Source organism: Danio rerio, chromosome 6 (assembly GCF_049306965.1).
Source record: "Danio rerio strain Tuebingen ecotype United States chromosome 6, GRCz12tu, whole genome shotgun sequence".
NCBI lineage: Eukaryota > Metazoa > Chordata > Actinopteri > Cypriniformes > Danionidae > Danio > Danio rerio.
The window spans coordinates 45114409-45137196 of NC_133181.1; the positions used below are offsets into that span (position 1 = coordinate 45114409).

The 22788-nt window shown below is 42.8% G+C and overlaps 1 protein-coding gene across 6 annotated transcripts in view; it reads left to right on the forward strand.

Moving 5' to 3' along the window:
* Window positions 1-22788, forward strand: part of camkva (CaM kinase-like vesicle-associated a) — a 54240-nt gene that overhangs the window by 18238 nt on the left and 13214 nt on the right. For 2 of the 6 annotated variants that reach the window (XR_012408133.1, XM_073954426.1), the window contains exon 1: window positions 21655-21933. The exons of the other annotated variants lie outside the window; for them this stretch is intronic. Coding sequence is in view for 1 of the 2 variants with exons in the window: in XM_073954426.1 (XP_073810527.1) it covers window positions 21926-21933 (8 nt within the window). In the remaining variant the exon portion in view is untranslated. Of the gene's footprint in view, window positions 1-21654; window positions 21934-22788 lie in introns of those variants that run through there. 6 annotated transcript variants of the gene reach the window in all.

The window sequence follows — 22788 nt, forward strand, 5'->3', positions numbered from 1 at the left end:
AATCGGGCCATAAAAATTAGGCCCCAAAGGGCCCGAGCCCGACAGAATTAGGCGTGAGCCCAAAAGGCACATTTTGATTGACAGCTTTATAAAGCCCGAACCCGTTTATAGCCCGACAATATTCAAAAGTGCACATGCACACAGCCCTTTTGCCTTCTTTCAAGAATGAGCTATTTATACATGTTTACATAATTTATTCATAACAAACATAGGCTATAGGCCACTTGGAAGTTCGAACAAAGAAATATAATAAGTCCTCTTTAACATCCTAACACGTAAGCACTCTAAATAGGCCTTAATTGGCCAACACACCAATAAAAAATTTCTTATTAAATTATTAAATTATTCTTAACAAATTAAATTAAAATAAATTCTAAATTATGACAGGTATGGCTCTGAGGGATTTGTTTCGCCACTTCTCTTCACAGTCTGGCCTTAAGGCGATGTTGAAGCTGAATATTAAAAGAATAATGCCAACATTAGCCTGTATACTTTGTCAACATTATGATTTTTTGGTTTATTTAATATTCATTTATAGTTTAAAAACGCTTTACTCACCGAGAACAGGCTACTTGTGTTTGTGGAGAAACATGAATCCACTGTAAATGGCTTTAACACTGTCCTGCGATGGTGCATCCAGCAGCACCAAACACCCTTTCTCTGCTGCAACAGGCCGAGATGCATAGTTCTGATCTGGCTAATTTTGCAAGTTTTGGGTAGGATTGTTTGTTCATCTTCTACCAGCCAAGAACATCCATTTAATTTCCCATGACAGCAGTTTCAATGTAGCGAGTGACCTCGTCATCTTCCCTGTCAGCTTGCTAAACATACATTGCTGTTTAGCACTCTACTGTAACACGCAGTGTAGCCTATGAGTGACCGCCGAAATATCTTCGCCTGTCCACATTATATTTTTCCAAAATGATTCAAGCTTGTTCAGATGAGCCTTTGCATACCTTAAACGACTCTTTTTGTTGCATTGTCCAGAATGCAGTAATGTCTGCTACTGCATCACCTTCCATTGAACTGTTCTTTGTGGATTGTACCATAATTGCAAGATGTTCCTGGAGCTCTTTGGGAGTGGTCTGTGATTCATCTGTGACTATTCTACTCGTTCTTCGCCTTTGCTTTTCAGATATTTTTCTTAGCCGACCACATCTTTCCTTAACCAGAACGGTTCCTGTGGCCTTCCATTTTCTTACTATATTTGTGACTGTGAAGATAGAGACTTTAAACCTTTGTGATAGCTTTTTGCATTCTCTCCTAATTTCATGTTGGTGAATTATTCTAGTTTTTAGGTCATCAGGAACTTTTGAGGTTCCCATGTTGCCAATTTCTGGTTCATAATAAGGAGAAACACAACTAGCAATCAGCCACCTTAAATATCCCTTTTCATAATTGTTAAGGTTCACTGAGTCACTCAAATCAATTTTGTGTTGTAATCTATCAGTATTAAGTGACTACAGGTTTTGAAATCCACACAAAAGATTTTATTTTTCAGTTTTAATTTAATTTCACACATCTCAATACTGCTTCAGTGCGTATTTCGGTCTGAAAAACATGACTTTATCTAGCTTTCTCTAGAAACCGAATGGCATATCACAGTGATCTTCTCTTATAAAGAAAGAGCACATTACTATGCAGCCACATAGGAGTGCCTAAATTTTTGCATAAAACATGTATGGTCATAATGTACTTTAATGCCCATGTTTAAAAAACACTTAAACACATATACATAAAAACAAATATGTTCCCAGCCAAATTAGTATAAAATCATAGACGTCAAGAACAGTACATTTAGCACTGGTTAGAAACCCCTTGTCAAAATATGGCCTTTGTTGCGATCTTGTGTTGTTGAGATCTTTTTGTCAAGACAAATATCTGAAAAACAGGAAACAAATTCTCAATTTGCTCTTATCTCATTGCTGTCGTGGCAGATTTTACCAGTTCCCATCATTCTGATGAGTGCTTTGGGCTAGTTATAGACTCCAGGTAAACTCATAACATCCAACATTCCTGATTTGTTGGAGCAGTGCTGGTCCAATTCCAGAATGTTATTTAATGTTGAGCTCATGGGCTGCTTCAGGATAGGAACTCTATATGGCTTCGCAGCATGTCTTATAGAAAAGGCTGAATGACAGCAAATGTAGACACGGCTGGCAGCTCTGCAGAGAGAGAGAAAGAGCCAAACAATGCCCAAGGCTTCAAACTGAATGTTAAGCTTTACAGAGCACAGACAGCTTCCACGGCGAACAGACACATGTGCACAAACAAATGCTGAAGCTGGATTGCATAATTTATCACAAACAAGGTAAAGGGGTTATATTGTGTCTATTGCTTTTGGACGCAATAATCCCCTAATCCTCTAGAAGATTTAGACGAGCATATGTGTTAAATCTCCCTGCTGAACTCTTCAGCAAGAGACATTCAGAAGAGTTTTCATTTAGAAATGTGTTCCTCGCTAATGTGCTTCACAATAGGAAACAATTTCCCTGATGTCCTTTTGCAGCTGCCCCTTTTCTGACTTCTTCTGTCAAAGACAAAGAGTCACTGACACTGAGACGCTACAGCCCAAATTATTCTTTTATGTTTATTGTGTTACCTAATGGACTTCATTCAGTTTTATGACTGTTTTATTACAAAACGGGTACATTTGTAAAGGTTTTATTCAGATATGCAAACTGAGAAAAATATGCGGTAGGTTGAAATTGCTAATAGTATTATGGCCAATCCAGTCCTGTTATTGTTCATTTGAAATATTACTAACAATATAAAAGCATGTCTGATGTTTAGTTTATAAAATCCTAGTGAAAAACAAATAAATCACAACCTGAAGTGGTATGATTTTATAATTAAACTATATACAAAAAATGTAAAAAATTATGGTTAAAAAATGACAGCTGCGGTTACCAAATCTAACCATTAAAAATACAACAGAAACGTAAAAAAAATAAATTTTTTGTTCATACATCGATGTTTTGTAAGTACAAACATGTACACTCCGTTACACAGATACACAACAATAAGCATGTGTGAATTGAGAGTCATATGATGAACCAATGTTCATCAAAAATTACTTTTCCCACAAGATGAGAAACATACATATATATGGACAGCTATTAAACACCATCATGGTAATACACATACAATTTAAATAATGCAATAAACATCATTTATCAACATTAGATGTAACATAAAGCTCAAGAGTAATGCACAAAACTGCATTCAATTCAATTCATGTTTATTTCTATATAGCGCTTTTACAATGTAGATTGCGTCAAAGCAGCTTAACATAATTGTTCTAGTAAATTGAAACTGTGTCAGTTCAGTTTTCAGAGTTGAATTTCAGTTTAGTTAAGTTCAGTGTGGTTTAATTTTCACTGCTGAGAGTCCAAACACTGAAGAGCAAATCCACAAGTGCTGAACCATGAAAGCCAGTGGTGACAGCAGCGAGGAACAAACTTCAACGAAAAGTGAAGGAAAAAATCTCGAGAGAATCCAGGCTCAGTAGGGCACAACAATTTCTTCTCTGGCCAAACTTCTTGTGCAGAGCTGCAGTCTAGGCGCCGAAGGCTGGAGTGCGCTGGACGTCCATCGTGGAGAAGCTGCAGGTGGGGGAGGTCACAGGCTGGTGGCCATTCGGGATCAATGCTATGACTCGTCTTACAGGAATCAGTCTCATGCTCTCCATTCTTCCATGACCACCACATAGGCTGCTCACAATACGACCTGGTACAGGATTATGGAGACCTCGGGAATAATAAAAAAAGACTAACATAAGTGTAGATGCTGTTCCAAATATAATGTCTGTAAGGAGGTGTTCCTGGCTCCGGTTGCCCTAAATAATGCAGATTAACAATCCTTTAGAGGATTTGGATTTCAAAAGCATTTGTGTTTTATGTGTATGCTAATGCAAAGAGAAGTGTCTTTAATCTAGTTTTAAACTGACAAAGTGTGTCTGCTTCCCGAAGTGTGCTAGGAAGGCTGTTCCAGAGTTTAGGTGCCAGATATGAGAAACATCTACTGCCTACAGTTGATTTTGATATTCTAGGAATAATCAGTTGTCCAGAATTATTTGAGCGTAGTGGACGTGAGGGGCTATAATACACCAGGAGCTCCCTCAAATACTGGGGAGCCAAGCCGTTCAGGGCTTTATAGGTAGTCAATTTTTTAAAATTATACAATATTTAATAGGGAGCCAATGCAATGGTGAAAGTCCAGGAGTAATATGATCAGATTTCTTAATTCTAGAAAGCACTCTAGCAGCTGCATTTTGAACTAGCTGAAGTTAATTAAGCCAACAGGGCAACCACCTAGTAACATATTACAATAGTCTAATCGAGAGGTCATGAAAGCATGGATAAGCTTTTCCGCATCAAACATTAATAGCATATGTCAAAGTTTGGCAACATTTTTAAGATGAAAAAATGCAGTTTTACAGATGCTTGAAATCTGGCTTTCAAATGACAGGTTGCTATCAAAAATCACACCCAGTTTTTTTTGTTTTTGACTAAAGATTAGGACTGAACTAAGAATCCATCAAGGGTTAAACAGTATTCTAGGATTTTGCATGTGAGGTTTTTGGATCCAATAAGCAAGACCTCAGTTTTATCTGAATTTAGTAATAAGAAGTTATTAGTCAATCAAATTTTTTATATCAGCTATACAACCTGTTAATTTCGTAAACTCATTCAAATGATCAGGTTGAGAGGAGATATAAAGTTATTTATCATCAGCATAACAGTTGAAGCTAACTCTATGTTTTTTAATGATATCACCTTTTGATGATATCATACTTTTGATCTGTATGATGCCTCTTTGTTAACTGATACAAATTGATAATGTTCAGATAGATAAGACCTGAACCAGGCCAATTTAGTTGCTGTAATACCAACATATTTTTTAAGCCTATCAAGGAGAATATTATGATTGATTGTATCAAATACATTGAGCAAAATGTGCATTACTCAAGAGCAAAAGCTAAAATTATCCATAGTAATGTCAACAATAAACATAAAAGAGAAGTGTTAGGGATTTTTTGGAAAGTGAATTTATGGGTATTGTTTATAAATGAAAAAAAAAAACCTTACTGTTAAACAGGTTACAATTTTTTTTTGTTATTTTTTACAGTGTTTTTTTCACTATCAATCAAAAAGAAGGTGTACTGTACAAACCTTCAATCCTATTAATAACACTGTCAGAAATAAAGCTAGATGAGCTGTCACTGGGGCAGCAGATTTTTCAAAGTTACATATTTGTACCTAAAGGGTCCATAATTTGGGTACTAATGTCTACCCTTTGCATATAATTATTTCTGAAAGTGTTGTTTAGTTAAGTTGAATGATTTAAGTATTTATTATCAGGTTGAAGAAAAAAATGAGCTATTAGAGAGAAACTTTTAGGAAAACCAACCCAGACTCATTATTGAATTACCTCTACATAAATTTCTGGTGGTTACAAAATATGTCCTAGGAGCTAAGCTTTTTTTGCAGTTTTGGTTTTTTGCGAATCCACCAGAGGCCGCTATATACACTTTTTCAGATCTCAAATTTGCTGTCAAATGTCTTACTGACTAACCGACCGACCAATCCCCCCATCCACCCCCTTCTCTAAACCCAACCAATTGTGTTTTCAAAAGCACTGATTGCCCCGATCACCCCTTCCCAAAACCAAACAACAGTGTTTTCATAAGCAATCCAAAAAAAGAAAAGCCCTCGCCTGATTTTAACCTTGTTTTCAGAAATTACCATGTTATTTATTCATTTACTAAATTTTTTTGGCTTTTGTTTTTGTTATGCCTGCTTTCTAGAACCATTCTTTTCCAGAACCAAATCCCGTGATTGCGGTTAACTTCTCTCTGGGTCTCAAGTTCGCTGACACACATGGCGAGCTACTGAGAGGGGTCTGGAGGCAGACCTAGTGCAATGCAATCTGAGCTGCATCCAATACTTTTAGGCCCAATCCCAATTCTATTTTTGTACCCCTACCCCTTACTCTCGGTTTTAAGGGCCAAGGAGAAGGGCTTCAAAATATACCCCTAAGAATTGGGATAGCACTACAGCACCTGAACACGTCATCATATGTCATCGCATATGTCATTGCTTCATATGAGATCACATTATTGTGATTTCAATTGTGTTATTTTTTGGTATTTATCTTCAGGAAATCATTGAAGGCATATATATTGTTATCAAAATGATCTGTGGCAATAAGATCGAAACTATACTGTGTATTACAAAGTGGCCATATTCATTCATTCATTTTCTTTTCGGCGTAGTCCCTTTATTAATCTGGGGTCGCCACAGCGGAATGAACCGCCAACTTATCCAGCATATGTTTTATGCAGCGGATACCCTTTTAGCTGCAACCCATCTCTGGGAAACATCCATACACACTCATTCACACTCATACACTATGGACAATTTAGCTTATCCAATTCACCTGTACCGCATGTCTTTGGACTGTGGGGTAAACCGGAGCACCCAGAGGAAACCCACGCCAATCCAGGGAGGCCTTGGCCATCTTCATTTATATAAACACATAAAAACCAACATTATCATTATAGCAGACAATGTAAAAAGGTCCTTGCAGCCACGAGACATTACTGAAGTGGAACAGCTATACAGGAGTTATTATTATGGATTATAGATCGCAAAAAAATATGGCGTGTTTTATTTTAGCTGAGGTTTTTTTAAAGCATGACGGTAAGACAAGAACGCGGTTATGAATATATTAAAACATGCTTTTTTGATGTAAAAAAATTGTAATAATGACAAAAAATACTAATTTATGGATCTCCTTACTTCTGGGTGCTGCAATCCAGCTGTTATGGCTGGTGTATTCTGGGAAATTTTCCTTTCTTTCTTTTCTTTCCTTGGTTTGGAGTGTGGTCCTGAAAAATCTTCATTCGAAGGGCTATCTACCCCTTCCCCTTAGCCCTACGCCTTCAAGAAAAAGAGAATTGGGACACCCTGTCTCTTCATGGGAAAGCGGAAAATAAGGGGTAAGGGGAAGGGCTAAGGGGTAGAATTGGGATTGGGCCTTAATGTGCACACCTAACCCTACCCCACATAGTGACATCACTAGCTCCATTGAGTGCATTGTGTCTGACATTGCAACACTGAGATATGCAGCCTCAGCTTGCATCATCAAGGTTGCATAAAGATACTATTGGAGCTACTGGGCAAATTGGTAACAGCAGGAAAGCTGTCAACATGGAGGTAAGAGAGAGAGAGAAGAGAGAGAGAAGCTGTCAACTGGTAGCGCAAAAGGAAACAGAAGCCATTGGCCGTCGTGCTCTCCAGAAATGTATATGATGAGATGTTTTTACAGTGAGAAAACATCCCATCTCAAATACTTAATCTGGGCACTTGTTATTTTATTTTTGAAATATTAAAAATGTTAGTATGTGCACTTACTCTACGTGTTTCGTTTTTAAATCATCTCTACTGCTGTTCTCCAAACTGTCTTTAAAGTGCTTTTCTCCCCTCATTACCATGCATGTATTGGTCTTGCAAAGCCAGTGTCTCTTGCAATCATAGGGGCCAAGGGGAGATTAATTAGAGACCTTGGTGCTCCTGTGACGGGCAAAGCAAACAGCCACTCTCTCAGCCTGTAATTTATGTAATGCCTCCTTTACTGTGGATATCAGGACTGGCCTTTTTTGGTCTTTACTCCGGTGCCTGGTGGTAATGATGCTTCAGTCTGCTCTCCTGCCTTTTCTGCACTATTCTGGGAGAGTAGAGAAGGGAAAATAGGATGTTTTTGTACTGTAACATCAAACAAAGTGTTTCAGAGTAAGTTCAAGCCTGGCAAAGTTCAGAGGCATGCAGTGCATGTGAACTATTGTGCTGGTTTTTGTCTGGCTCCTTTGTTAATTTTCAAAGCCCGAAGCCTTTAGAGACAAAATCCTGTCACATTATCCGGCGGAGCTTCAGTGTGATTGAGAACTGTCATGGTGTTCGGCAAATTGTCGGGTCAGACCCGAGTAGCGGTGCAATTGTACTGCCAGCCTGACGTGTAATTGCGTGTTTGTGTGAGGTCCTTTTGTTGTTTGTTTCAGTACGTTATGCTGTGATGGATAATAGCTGTCCTCCCAGCTCTCAAAACAGTAAAGTGACAGTTTTGGAAGATTCACCACAGCTTTCTGAATCTATAGGCTCTTCTGAGAGGATAACAGAGAATTACATGATGTGGTGCATAAGAGGCTATTAACACTAGTAGGGGACTTTAGTGAGCTCCGCGTGTGGTGCATTTAGATTTGAGCAGTTTGTTCTTCTTTGGTCGTTTCAATACCTCACTAGTTAATTTTAATGCAAAACGCTGTAGGGTTTATTGCCTAAGGAATAAAACACCAGGATATCTCCAAAATAAGTGCACATTAGAGCAAGTGCTAGCACAAAGAAAATGCTAAGCCATCAAGCTTTCTATTGCTTATTATGATGAAAATAAAAATAGATATACAGTGGTCTCTCGCCATAACGCGGTTCACTTATCGCTGTCTCGCAGTTTCACCGATATTTTTAGCTACATTTTTTTTACAAACACATTGTGTTCTACATCTTAATTAGTGCATTATGTTCTGCGTCCTGATTGGCTGTAGACCATTGTCAGTCAATCACTGTGGTGTGTCTCCTGTACAGTACAGAATGTGTTCAGCTTGCCAAATTCGCATTACATTTCGATCGTTAGCAGAACGACTGAAGTTATGTACTGTGTGTTTGCAAGTTTTCTCCCCAGCAAACCCCATAATGTTGACAAAACATTCTGCAATGTCAAAGGCATCCACGATAGCACCTAAAAGGCAGAGGAAGATTCTAACCATCACACAAAAAGTTATACTTCTGGACATGCCAAAGGAAGGTAGAAGTTCCGCAAGTGTTTAAACAAGATAGAAAAGTGTGAAAATGTTAATGCCTGTCTGAGAAAAGTGTATAAAGAGTGTTGTGAAGAGTTTTACAGCCTTTAAACATCTATAATAATTGTAAAAAATAAATCTGACTACTTTGCGGATTTCACCTATTTTTAGAACGTAACTCCGCAATTAACGAGTGACCACTGGATAGAAAAAATGGTCTCAAATCAATCCAAAAGAAAGACTCATTTTACTGGTACGGGGTAATAAAAACTTTGCATTTCCTCTTCAAAATATAATTTGCTTAATAGTTAAATATGGAGTAAAATAACTCACCAATAGTTAAAAACTGTATATGGTGGGCGCGATGCAGTGGAACAGTGGGGAGAATGTTCGCCTCACAGCAAGAAGGTCGCTGGTTCGAGCCTCGTCTGGGTCAGTTGGCGTTTCTGTGTGAAGTTTGTATGTTCTTCCCGTGTTCGCGTGGGATTTCTCCAGGTGCTCCGGTTTCCCCCATACGTTCAAAGACATGTGGTATAGGTGAATTGGGTTGGCTAAATTGTCCGTAGTGTATGTGTGTGCATGAGTGTGAATTGGTTGTGGCTGGAAGGGCATCTGCTGCGTAAAACAAGTACTGGAAAAATTGGCGGATCATTCTGCTGTGGCAACCCTGGATTATTAAAGGGACTAAGCCGAAAAGAAAATGAATGAATGAATGTATGGGGTGGCACGATGGCTGGGCCAGCTGACATTTCTTTGTGGAGGTTGCATGTTCTCCCCTTTGCATTGGTGTCCTTCCTCCACAGTCCAAACACATGTGGTGTAAGTGGATTGGATTAACTACATTGAATAAGTGTGATATGAGTGTGTGTAAATGAGAGAGTACTTGGGTGTTTCTCAGCACAGTGCTGGGTTGTGGCTGGAAGGTCATCCGCTGTGTAAAACATATGCCAGATTAGTTGCCGGTTTATTCACCTTGATAAATTATCCGAAAGAAATTAATAGATTAATGAAAACAGTGTGTGAGCCAATTAGCATGCTAGAACTCATATTTAAAAAAAAATGGGCGAAAAATACCTCAATGAACTAGTATTTACACCAAGACTAAAATTGTGCTTATTTGACAGACGTTTTACTGTCCCATAAGGCAGGGGTTGTCAAACTCAGGCAGCTCTGCACAGTTTATTTCCCATAAGGGCATAGGGAAGGATTAATAAATACAATGGAAGCAAAACAGCTGACAGGGCAGGGTTTATACGGTCATGGAAAACCCAGGGAATTTTGACATGGCATTTTCCAGGAATGGAAAACTTTTGGAAAAACTGAAAAACAGAAAGTTTTGGGAAAGTCATGGAAATTAGTTCTGTATCTGTATACTTGAATTAGGCCTGCGCGATATTGGAAAAATCTGACATTATGGAGTTTTGTATTTCTGTTATATACAGTTAAAGTCAAAGTTATTAGCCCCTACCCTTTACATATTGTTTTTTTTTTTTTTTAAATATATCCCAAATTATGTTTAACAGAGCAAGGAAATTTTCACAGTATGTCTGATAATATTTTTTCTTCTGGAGAAAGTGTTATTCATTTTATTTCAGATAGAATAAAAGCAGTTTTATACATTTAAAAAAAACATTATTTGCCCCTTTAAGCTAAATTTTTTTCAATAGTCTACAAAACAAAACGTTCGAGGTTACTAAAGTAACCCTTCGTTCCCCGAGGAGGGGAACGGAAGCACTATAAGTGGATTTGATTGTAAAATCCACGCATTGGGAGGTTCGGTTCAGAAGCTACTCGTCTGAAAGAGTATTGAACGGGCCAATTAAGAATGAATTGGCAGCGCAAGCCTGCGCAGGTGAGCGGCATAAGCAATCAACTGAGTATATAAGCTCACCTGGCGCCAGCAGACGCTATCCTTTTTAAGCTGAAGAGACTTTCAACAGCTAAGGGACAGTCATTATGGCGACGGAGTATAGTGCTTCCGTTCCCCTCCTCGGGGAACGAAGGGTTACTTTAGTAACCTCGAACGTTCCCCTTCGGGGGGAACTTCAGCACTATAAGTGGATTTGATTGTAAAATCCACGCATTGGGAGCCCATTGAAAGCGCCATAATGACTGCACCTTACCAACACCCCCGATGAGGAGATAGTCAAGCAAGCGTGACGCACCCACATCATGGGGGGCGCGGTCCTCCAACGTGTCCCTGGCCCTAATTTATCCTACTTCAACAGAAGTTTTACGGATTTATATATATTTTTTGGGAAGTCGTGAGCATCTAGATAATTCTAGGAAAAACGACAGTACGTTGGGAAGCGTGCAATCCCGATAGGGAGGACGCTGCGGAGGCCATCCGTTACCCAAGGGGGGATAGATGGCAGAATTTACATATGGACTAGCCCTAAAAAGGGGGAGTACGCATAGCAAAAGAGTGGTTAGCGGGGAGGGAAGACACGGGTCCGCCCAGGGGGGGGGGACTTAACCGTGGCTGAATAAGCATATGGGATCGCCTAGTGGGGACCACGCATAGCAGGCACCTTTACCCAAAACGCGGGCTGACCAGCGGGCAGACCTACAACGTAGTGGGCCAGCAAGTGACTCCTCCGCTGAGTCAGTGCTGGGGGCCACGGAGGAATCTGCAGGGCTCACCTGACGGGGAACTTTACTGACAGATAAAAAGGCGCACGTATCTCCGTGTTAGGGAAAATGGCGCAGCAAGCGTGTTTCAACACCCTACCGAATTGTTTCCTCAATCACCAAGGGTTACCTAATACCCTTGAGGAAACCGGCTCCACTCGCAGATTGTAAAACCTTGCAAATGTGTTGGGTGTCACCCAGCCCGCAGCTCTACAGATGTCTGTTAGAGGGGCGCCGCGTGCGCGCGCTCGAGAGGAAGCGAAGCTCCGAGTGGAGTGCGCACGCGCTCTCGGGGGACGCGGCTCATCTCGGCTCTGATAGTGAAAGAAAGGCATCCACAATCTAGTGGGAACTTATTTCGGTACGGCACTTCCCTGCTGCCGACCGCTATAACAGACGAAGAGCTGCTCAGATGATCTAAACTCTGAGTGCGGTCCGGATAATATGCAAAACGCGAACTGGACAATAAAGAAGGGCTGGGTCTGCCTCCTCCGAGGGCAGCGCTTGCAGGCTCACTACCTCGTATTAAAACGGAGTGGTAGGAACCTTGGGCACATATCGCGGGCGGGGTCTCAGGACGTGAGAGAAGCCAGCCCAATTACAGGCACGAGTCACTGACCGAAAAATGCCTCCGGGTCCCCGACCCTCTAATCGATATCAACGCGACCAGCAGAGCTGTCTTCAGGGACAGAAAGATACTGAGTCGAGGATCGAAGGGATCTGACGCGGCTTGTGTAGCGAGGGCGAGATCCTAAGAGCGCTGATCTGGCAAATTACGGGGGTCTTCTCAGCGAGAGACACACCATTCAGTGAATAGACTCCACGTCAGGGCATAGGCGCGCTCGGGGAGGGGGCTCTAGCCCGAGTGACGGTATTAGCCACCGCAATCGGAGGTTACCTAAGTCTTCCTCGCGTCTAAAAATCTCTTCAAAGATCGGCGAGGGTGCCAGGTGGTGCCCTGTCCCTGAGAGAGTAGGTGCTCTCTCGAAGGGACTGCCAGGGGAGGGCTATCGCGAGGGAGAGCTCTGACATCCAGGTCCGGTTGAGCCAGAGGGGCGCAACCAGCAACCTGTTTCTCGTCCTCCCTGACCTTGCACAGTAACTGCGCGAGCAGGCTCACTGGGGGAAACGCGTATTTGCGCGTGCCCCGAGGCCAGCTGTAAGCCAGTGCATCCGTGCCGAGAGCACTCGGTCAGGGAAAGAACAACTGGCAATGAGCGATCTCGGGGGAAGCAACAGATCGATCTGGGCTTCCCCGAATCGCGCCCATATCAGCTGAACAGACTCGGGGTGGAGTCTCCATTCTCCAGGACGCAAGGCTGCCGTGAGAGCGCATCGGCTGCACGGTTGAGCTTGCCTGAATATGAATGGCGTGCAGCGATTTCAGCCGCGGATGACTCCAGAGGAGCAGACGGCGGGCGAGCTGAGACATGCGGCGAGAGCGCATACCCCCTATACGGCTGATATACGCCACCGCCGCCGTACTGTCCGTCCTGACCAGCACGTGTTGCCGCTCCAGCACCGGAAAAAAACGGTGGAGAGCGAGGAACACTGCCAACAGCTCCAGGCGATATGCCAATGCAACTGGGTACCTTTCCACAGGTCCGCAGCCGCATGCCCGCAACACACAGCCCCCCAGCCCGTGTTGGAAGTGTCTGCTGAAACGACAACAAGACTGGACGCCTGTTCTAGAGACACCCAGGCCTGTAGGAACGAGGGGTCGCTCCAAGGGCTGAGGGCGCGGCGACACAGCGCAGTAACAGAGACTCGGTGTGCGCGCGCGTGCCATGCGCGTCTGGGGACTCGATCGTGAAGCCAGTGCTGAAGTGGTCTCATATAGAATAATCCGAGCGGCATGAAGCGGCTGCGGATGCCATATGCCCCAGGAGCCTCTGAAATAGTTTCAGTGGGACCACTATTTTACTGTCGAGCTCTCTCAGACAGTACAGCATCAGCTGAGCGCGCTCTCCGGAGAGGCGCGCTGCCATGGTGACCGAGTCCAGCTCCAGCCCGAGAGAAGAGATCCTCTGCACGGGGGCGAGTTTGCTCTTTTCTCGGTTGACCTGAAACCCCCACAGGTGGAAGTGCCAGAGCACTTTGTCTCTGTGCATAATCAACTGCTCCGAGAGAGGGCAAAATCAGCCAGTCGTAAAGAAATTGAGTATGCAGATGCCCGCGAGCCGAAGGGGCGCTGAGGCACCCTCCGCGGGCTTGGTGAGGACCCGCGGAGACAGAGAGAGCCCGAAGGGGAGGGCTTTGTATTGCCAAGCTCGACCTTCAAACGCAAATCGCAGAAACTGTCGGTGGCGAGGAAGAGTGGAGACATGGAAATACGCGTCCATCAGGTCTAATGCTGCAGACCAACCCAGAGGACGAACGCACCGGAGGATGCGCTTCTGCGTGAGCATTCTGAACGGCAGCTTGTGCAGACAGCGGTTCAAAACGCGCAGATCTAGGATTGGCCGTGACCCACCGCTCTTTTTGGGCACGATGAAGCGTGGGCTGTAAAACCCGCTCTCCATCTCGGCTGGAGGGAGCGGCTCGATTGCATCCTTCGCCAGGAGGACAGCAATCTCCTCTCGCAAGACAGGGGCGGACAGGGGGCTGACCCTGGTGAATACACACCCGTGACTTGGGGGGCCGTTTCGTGGACTGAATCGCATAGCCGAGTCTGATTGTGCGTATGAGCCACCGCGAAGAGCTGGCCCGCGCTAACCAGGCAGGCAGAGCTCTCGCTAATGGACTCATCGCTACAATCGCTGACGTACCAGCAGTGGGGCAGCGCGGAGTGGGTGTGCTGATCCGGGAAGCTCGCGGGTCCCACGGAAAAGCTGGAGGTGAGATATTTGCTCTCACTCCAACCCGAGCTCCGGAGGGGAGGCTCGAGGGGTGGGAGAAAGGAGACCGTCCTCCCAGCGCTCGTGAGCCACTGTCGAAACGCACCGAATCTGCAAGCTAGAAAGCATAGCGTCCCAGACTGGCAGATTTCGGGCTGTCACATCTGGGGAAGTGAAAAGTGCCCTTTCATAATGTTTTCATGGCAGTAAAAAGTGCCGTTGGAAATGGGGCCCCGCCCTCCAGCGGGGAAAGAGCAAGTTCCCTCTTCTCCAGATGGCCTGTCCCAGGGGCGCTTCGCGGTCCGTTGCCGGACTTAGCGGCGTTCTGGGCAGGGGGGCTGCCTGCTTCCGAGGTGCCCGACGCGCTCGCTTCGCCGGAGGCGTGTGCGGGGGCGGAGCAGCTCTCGTAGGCGGGCGCCTTCGGCGAGGAGCAGGTATGAATGGCACGGCGGGCGGAGCGGGCTACGGACCGCCGATAAGACATCACCCACCAACTGCTCTCTCACCGCCTTGAATTCCTGGGTGAATTCACAGACAGTGTCGCCGAACCTGGCTGGGGATATGGGGAAGTCAAGAAAGCGGACTTTGTCGACTTTGCGCATATCAGCCAGGGGTGGCGCTCCTGGACCACTAATGTGGACATCGTCCTCCCCAACGCACACGCAGCGGACTCAGTAGTCCGAAGAGCTAAGTCGGCGGCGGTGCGAAGCTCGTAAGCCTGGGTTGGACCCACCCTCGTGCAGCTCGGCCAGCGCCTGCGCTTGGTAGCGCTGGTAGGTGGCTATCGCATGCAAGGCGGAAGCAGCCTGGCCCGCAGCTATGTAAGCTCTAGCTCCGAGGGAGGTAGATAACTTACAGGCTTTGGATGGGAGATGAGGCGGACCCCGCCAAGAAGAGGCGCCGCGCGGATTTACCGCCATCGCGCACTCAACCTGAGGAATCGCCACATACCCCCTGGCTGTTTCACCGTCAAGAGTGGTTAGGGTGGAGGAACACGCAGCACGAGCAGAAAAAAGTGCTTTACAAGACCGCGTGAGCCTACTGTGCACCTCCGGGAAGAAGGGAACGCCCCTCTAGTCGGTCCGGCCGCGGAGCTGGGGGATAAACCATCTCCAACCCACGGCCGAAGCAGCCCGGGAAAGCACGGCTAACATGTCCGTTTCAGGATCCGTAGTGACAGCGCTCACCAGCCCGAAGGGGGCGAGCGGGTCTGGATCATCATCGGACAATGAAAGCCCACCCTCCGATGCCGCGGTGGACATCTGGTCTCCGGTGTCATCGGGCGTAAGGGCTACCATCTGTTAGACGGATCGCTTCCCCCGCCCGAAGCTTGGATAGAGCGCTTAGAGGAGCGGGAGGTCCGCGGGCCAGTGGGCGACGGATTATCTCTCGCTGAAACCCTCAGATCTGCCCGAGTGCCCGCTGCAGAGCAGGGGACAACTGGGGTGGTTCACCCTTTTGCAAAGGCTAACCGCGATCTTGCGCAACAGTCATGGCATCGCAATGACGACATGAACTGCCCGCGAGCAGCGCATTAACATGCTGGACCCCCAGACATGCAACGCAGTGCCCGCGCCCATCATCCGAGGACAGGAAACCACCGCATCCAGAAACGCACAGTCGGAGCGCCGTCCTGATAAGGACGTGCTGCACGACTGTGTTGCTCTTTCTGTGAAGTTTGCAACTTTATACGCACCGCTCTGGAGGACCGGACCCAAAGAACGCCAGGCAAGGGAGAAACCCAGCTCGACCGTCTGCCACTGCGTGTACACACTCTGGACCGGGAGAATGCTCTCGTTCGCTCAGAATCGCTGGTCACAGCAGGAGGAACCCTCATCGACTCGATCAGAAAGTCTCTGAAGCGAAAAGGATAGCGTCTGCTGGCGCCAGGTGAGCTTATATACTCAGTTGATTGCTTATGCCGCTCACCTGCGCAGGCTTGCGCTGCCAATTCATTCTTAATTGGCCCGTTCAATACTCTTTCAGACGAGTAGCTTCTGAACCGAACCTCCCAATGCGTGGATTTTACAATCAAATCCACTTATAGTGCTGAAGTTCCCCCCGAAGGGGAACCATCATTATACAATAACTTGCCTAGTTAACCTAATTAACCTAATTAAGCCTTTAAATGTCACTTTAAGCTGTATAAAAGTGTCTAGAAAAATATCTAGTCAAATATTATTGACTGCCATCATGGCAAAGATAAAATAAATTAGTTATTAAAAAAGAGTTATTAAAACTATTATGTTTAGAAATGTGTGTTTAAAAAAAATCTTCTCGCTGTTAAACAGAAATTGGGAAAAAAAATAAACAGGGGGCTAATAATTCTGACTTCAACTGTATATTGCGATGTGAATACAAGCATAGATAAATAAAATATAGTAAAAATGAAAGTGAATTATAATTTAAGGTATTCACTATTTAGGTACAGATATTGAATAATCGACACTACAGAGTCTTCATTGAATATTATTTAACCTTAATAGGTTACAAAAAATTTCTTGTGGCCGGATGTTTTAAAATTTGAAATATTGAAATATTCACACAGTCACAGGCCTTAATGGGACAGTTCACTCAAAGATTAAAATGTACTCACTATTTACTCACACTTCACTTGTTTCAATTGTATAGTTATTAGAGTTATTAAATTATATTATTTTTGTGTTCATTAAAAAAAAAGAAAACTCATAAATGTTTGAAACAAGTGAAGGGTGTAATGAAAATGAAACGTTTACTCCTTTATGATTAAACTCTATATTAAGCTATCCCAACTTTGCATAACCTGCGATGTGACTATTGCGGATGCACACATTGCAGAATCGATGCTGAAACGATATATTATGCAGCCCTAACTTGAATATAGGTTAGTTGTCTTTGCTTCTTTTCTGTCCTTGGCCCAAAACTTGCTCTTACATTGTTAATGCTGTGTAAGCATTATCAAAGTCCATTTTTACATAGATATAAAAACAAATTTAAACAAAATAAATTGTTGCATGTTCTATGATATGCTGTAATAAATTTGAACGTCATTGTTTTATTTATTATTTACTATGTATATGTAGGCATTACATGGAAAATTACATCATGAAAATGTACTTGAAATATCTGGAAAAGTCATCGAATTTTAGTAGTAAAAGATTTTTATGAACCCTGCACTGGTATGTGATAAACATGACATGGTGAATGTAATATGTCTAATATATAATGTTTAATAAACTGTAGTACTACATATTTAGAAAATGTGATTTTGAATGCAAATTTGGAGCATTTGAAAGCAAAGGTCAGAATTTGGCCCAAGCAACATGAAAGTATGGATCTTTCCCGCCTTGTATGATAAGTTCAACCTGCTGCATGTGGTGTAATTTTGTGTTTTCTTGACACAATTCATATGGTTTAGTACCAACTGAGCATAATTAGCCTGATTATCATTGCTGACTATGTCTATGATTATAGTGTGCCAATCTTGTAAAGGCTTGTTTTAGCACAATAACTTGCCATGCCACCAAGCTCAGATACAAATAGACTAGACTAGTTTCTTAAACATAACAATAACAGATGACCTCTAGAGCACCTTTAAAAAATGATGCCTTGCATCATGAATGTTTTGCTGACACACTGCAGTCAGTAAATCAATTTATGGGACAAAATCTCTGAGGGTTTTTTCCAGCATCTTCCATCTCTGCCTCAAAGAATTAGGACAGCTCTGTAAGCAAAAGTTGGTCTAACCAGAAGGCAGCGTGAATGTGGTTGTAAATGAAGTGGCCAGTGATTGGCCATATATTTTATTACAGAAGTAAAATGGGTTGAGTGGCTATTCCAGAAGTGGTTAGCATGACTTTAATAGGAACTTTCATAAACGAATGACAGTTTATTGGTTTTAAACCAGATTTGTATTTTTACAGTGTCAATGCTCAGTCTGTACATTTTCTCCCTGTTTCCCGTACTCAGGTATTCCCATTTATTTGTTCCCATTTAAACATCAGTTGAATGAGCCAAAAAGCATCACTTTGCAATATTTGGCAAATGTTTGACAACTCAGGGACATCTACTTTTGTTATAGCTAAAGATCAAACATCCTAATTTTGTATGGACAGTTATTTGGACAGAGAAATGGTGTTATTCAAAATTGCATTCTTGCTATTGAATTTTTTGGCAAAAAGGCAATCAACAGGCATTTTCTCCTGTTCTCTATAGAGTTCAGCAAAAGCAGGCATTCTTTCGCATGAGTCATCTTGCCAGCTGTGAATTCATTTAAAGACATGGTTTACCCCATCATTGACTATGTTTACATGAAATTACATTAGCTTACCACTAACCTGTGGAAAGGTTGTTATCAAAATACCAAACTCCTTTTTAGGGTTGGGGCTTGTGACTATGTTTACATGGTTCAAATCAAATCACTTTTATTGTCACATCATCAGCAGCACGTGTGCTATGATGAGTGAAAAGCTTAGGTGCTGGCTCCAGACAGTCAAATAAACAGACAGTGCAAATACAAAGATAGTGCAAAATACAACAGCACACTCCTAAAAAACAAAAACAAAAAAAAAAACAGGACAATGTAAAATTGACAACGGTATGTGCAAATGAATTGGTGTACCCATAGTTGTAGGCAGTATTGTTTCAAGTATGGATAGGTTAAAGTGCAGTGCGTGCTACATATTGATGGTGTGCAGTGAGGGTATAGAAGAGTCTGTGCGGGGTGTGTTAAGTGTTCATCAGCCTGATAGTCTGAGGGTAGAAGCTTTCCTTCAGTCAGCTAGTGCGTGACCGGATGCTGCGGAACCGTCTGCCTCAGGGTAGCAGAGAGAAAAGTCTATGGCTTGGGTGGCTGAAGTCGCTGATAATTCTCTTGGCTTTCCTCTTGCACCGACTGGTGTAGACGTCCTGGAGAGACCGAAGCTCACCTCCTACTACGCGTCCAGATTTCGCACAATCCTTTGTAGACCTTTGCAATTGCTGCTGGTGCTATTTCCATACCAGGTGGTGATACAGCCAGACAGGATGCTGTCCACAGTGCAGATGTAGAATGAGCGGAGGCTCATTCCAAACCTCCTGAAACGCCTGAAGAAGAAGAGGCGTTGTTGTGCCTTCCTCAGCACTGCGTCTGTGTGAGCAGTCCATGTCAGATCTTTAGCCATGTGGACTTTTATCAGTACCCTTAATCTGAAAAATACAATAATATGATTATGGTGTTTACATGAGTTGCTTTTTGAATGTTCCTTTCATGATCCTGGTTTACATGTTACAGCTCATCATTTGATTACGTCATTGCGTCACTACACTTTCCACGTTTCCTCTGGAGTTTCATGTAATTTTCAGGTGTTTCATTTTTAATTAATTGACTTTACCTGCAGTTTGGCACTTTCATTTTCATTCAGAAATATTTCATGCATGCCCCCCATGACAAATGAGATATTGGATGTGAGTATGAACTGCTGGTTGTTTTAATGGAATTTTTTCCCACACGCTATGGGGGAAAAAAAAAACTGTACTCTGTATTTCATAATGCGTTTGTCTGTGGTTCTTGACTGATTTGGTAGGTGCAAAGAATTGTGTCAAGAAACAAGACGGTAATAGTTTGATTAAGGTATTTACATGTTTGGACTGCACTTCAATTATGTGATGGTATAAAAATAAAAAATTGGCCTACTAAACATGCCTTCATTCGATTTCTGTTTATTTCGATTATGACTTTAGGTAGTCAGGTAGTTTTTTGACTTAAGGTAGTCAAAAATCATTGTTCACATGGTAGAATCTTAATCAGAGTATTCTCTTAATACTATTCAAATCGCATTAATGGTGTCCATTTAAATGTAGCCTATTTATTGAGTATGTTTACATGAAGATCAATGATCCAATTTTAATATAATTAAGACAATACTCTGATTAAGAGTCCTCCATGTAAACAGCAGTTTTTTGATAAATTTATTCCAATTAAAGTCTTAATTGAACTAAACATTGAATTAAGACAAGTGGAGTATGCCGATTTTTTATTTTTATACCGTTGCAATTAGGGTTGGGCCGATAGACGATGTCATCGTCCATTGCCGATGGCCAATAGACAACACGATGCTGAGCCAGCATCGCCGATCCTCCACCCTGCCCCTGTCGCAAACCCGCTCGTGAAAAATGCACACTTTGACCCTGTTTACACTAATACATCTTAGTGTTAAAATGGCATTTTATAATGAAAATGATCCACCTCCACATCGTGTTTTACCTAGCATTTCTGAACAGCCCTCCATCCATTGAAAACGCACATTACGTGACCACACACACACACACAGGCACACACTGTCATGTGCTCCTCTTAGCTCAAGGATGTACCGCTGGATCGCGTCTCACTATAGTTGTTAAACATGATATTCAGACAACCGATGTTCCGGGAGTCTCTGTGCATTTGCGGGACTCATAATGGCCACAAATGAGCGATAATCTCAAGGAAATCTTCCGATCCTCAAATAAGTTGCGCACCCTTCTCATCCCCGAATCCCTCCTCGCTCTTCAGAAAAGTAGCGCACAGTCTATCAAACAAAGAGTAATATACAGCATGTGGTATCAAATTACATTGAAGCAATCTTCCAGCAGTTCATACTCGCATCCAATATCTTGTTTGTCACGAGGGCATGCATGAAATGTTCCTAAATGAAAGTAAAAGTGCCAAACTGCAGTTGAAAAATGAAACCTGAAATTACATTAAACTCTAGTGGAATTGTGGATAGCGTGGTGACGCAATGATGTTGATCGAATTATGTGCTGTAACGTAAAACGGGATCATGAAAGGAACATTCAAAAAGCAACTCACACTTTTAACACACTTACCTCATATTATTATCTTATTAAGATTAAGGCAAATAATTTGATTACTGATGTCCATGTAAACATCATTCACTCACTCTCATTTTGATTAAAAACAGTATGACTTCTAATGTTTGAGTAATTTTGTCCATGTCATTAAGGTCGCTGTTACCTTTCATTTATGAAAAAAATATTTAGTTTTTCCACAACAGCACTATTACTATTACTATTACTATTATTCAGGTTAAAAATGACATGAGTGTGAGTAAATAAAGAGAGAATTGTTTTAGTGAACGATCCTTTAAAGCAGGGGTTTTCAAAGTGTGAGGCGCGCCTCCCCTGGGGGGCGCCAGAGCATGTCAGGGGAGGCGCGGGAAAAATATTATGTAATAAAAATATAATTATTAAGTTTAATTATTACATGTATTTTTTATTATTTTTAAATGTTTTAATTAAACAAAACTAAAAAAAATAATATGTCAAAAATAAGAAAACCTTTTTTACCCAGAAGGCCATAGCTGTGAATTCGCTTCTGTTTGGCAAGCCCGCCAATACAGGTATATGCCTGCTAATCATGCTGCTAATACAATGGATCGGTTTCTGAGTCCCCCCGATTCAAAGCCTTTAAGTTCAGGGCTTAAACCCAAAAGACGACGATATGATGATCAGTATTTGAGTTTAGGATTTACGTGGACAGGACCAGATGATGAACCACGACCTTTATGTGTGGTTTGTCAAGATATTTTGGCTAATGACAGCATGAGACCCGCTAAACTTCGGCGACATCTTGAAACCAAACATGATGAGGTAGCAGAAAAACCTCCAGAATTGTGTGTGTGTGTGTGTGTGTGTGTGTGTGTGTGTGTGTGTGTGTGTGTGTGTGTGTGTGTGTGTGTGTGCGCGTGTGCGCGCGGCGTGTGCGTGTTTGGGAGGAGGGGGGCGCCAATAGATAAGATGGATTGTGTTAAAAGGGAGCCCCACTGTCTAAGACTTTGAAAAACCCTGCTTTAAAGCATAATTTTTATCATTTTGTATCCTAATACAAACAATTTAAGACTGTCCGATGAATGTCAATTATCTGGCAGAAGTTTCTGCAGTCTTTTCCTGTTGTTTGCTCTCAGATCTGTCATCCATAACCATGATTACTGAATGTTCAGAGAATCAGAATTTTTCAGAGCGACTTCCTGCCACAAGTGGAAATTGTCACTTTTGGAATAAATTGTAGGCATTACTCATGTGTGGTTATGAGTGTGCTGTCTGCCAAATCTCTCTCTCCCCCCCCCTTTTTTTCTCGCTCACAGATAAATGAGAATTTATTCCTCCTCTTTGAGTTCTGGCTTAGACTTAGAGAAAAGCACAGGGTCGCGGAGCTAACTCCAAGCTCAATGGAAGAAAAAAAAAAGAAAAAACAACTGCGTACATTTTAATTGTCAATGAATGAATGCGGAGCGGCATCTCAAGGCTTCACAGCAAAAAACTTTCTCCATAATTTATTAAATTCACACCATCATCAACAAGCACATCAGCGGCTTTTCAAAACAGGCACAATTAAAATATGCACTCAGAGGGTAGATAGAAGACAGAAATTCTCTAGTCATCAACCGTATTGTGCATTGAGAGGCTGGTAATGTGCTTGGTAATGTGCAGACGTAGGTTACAGGA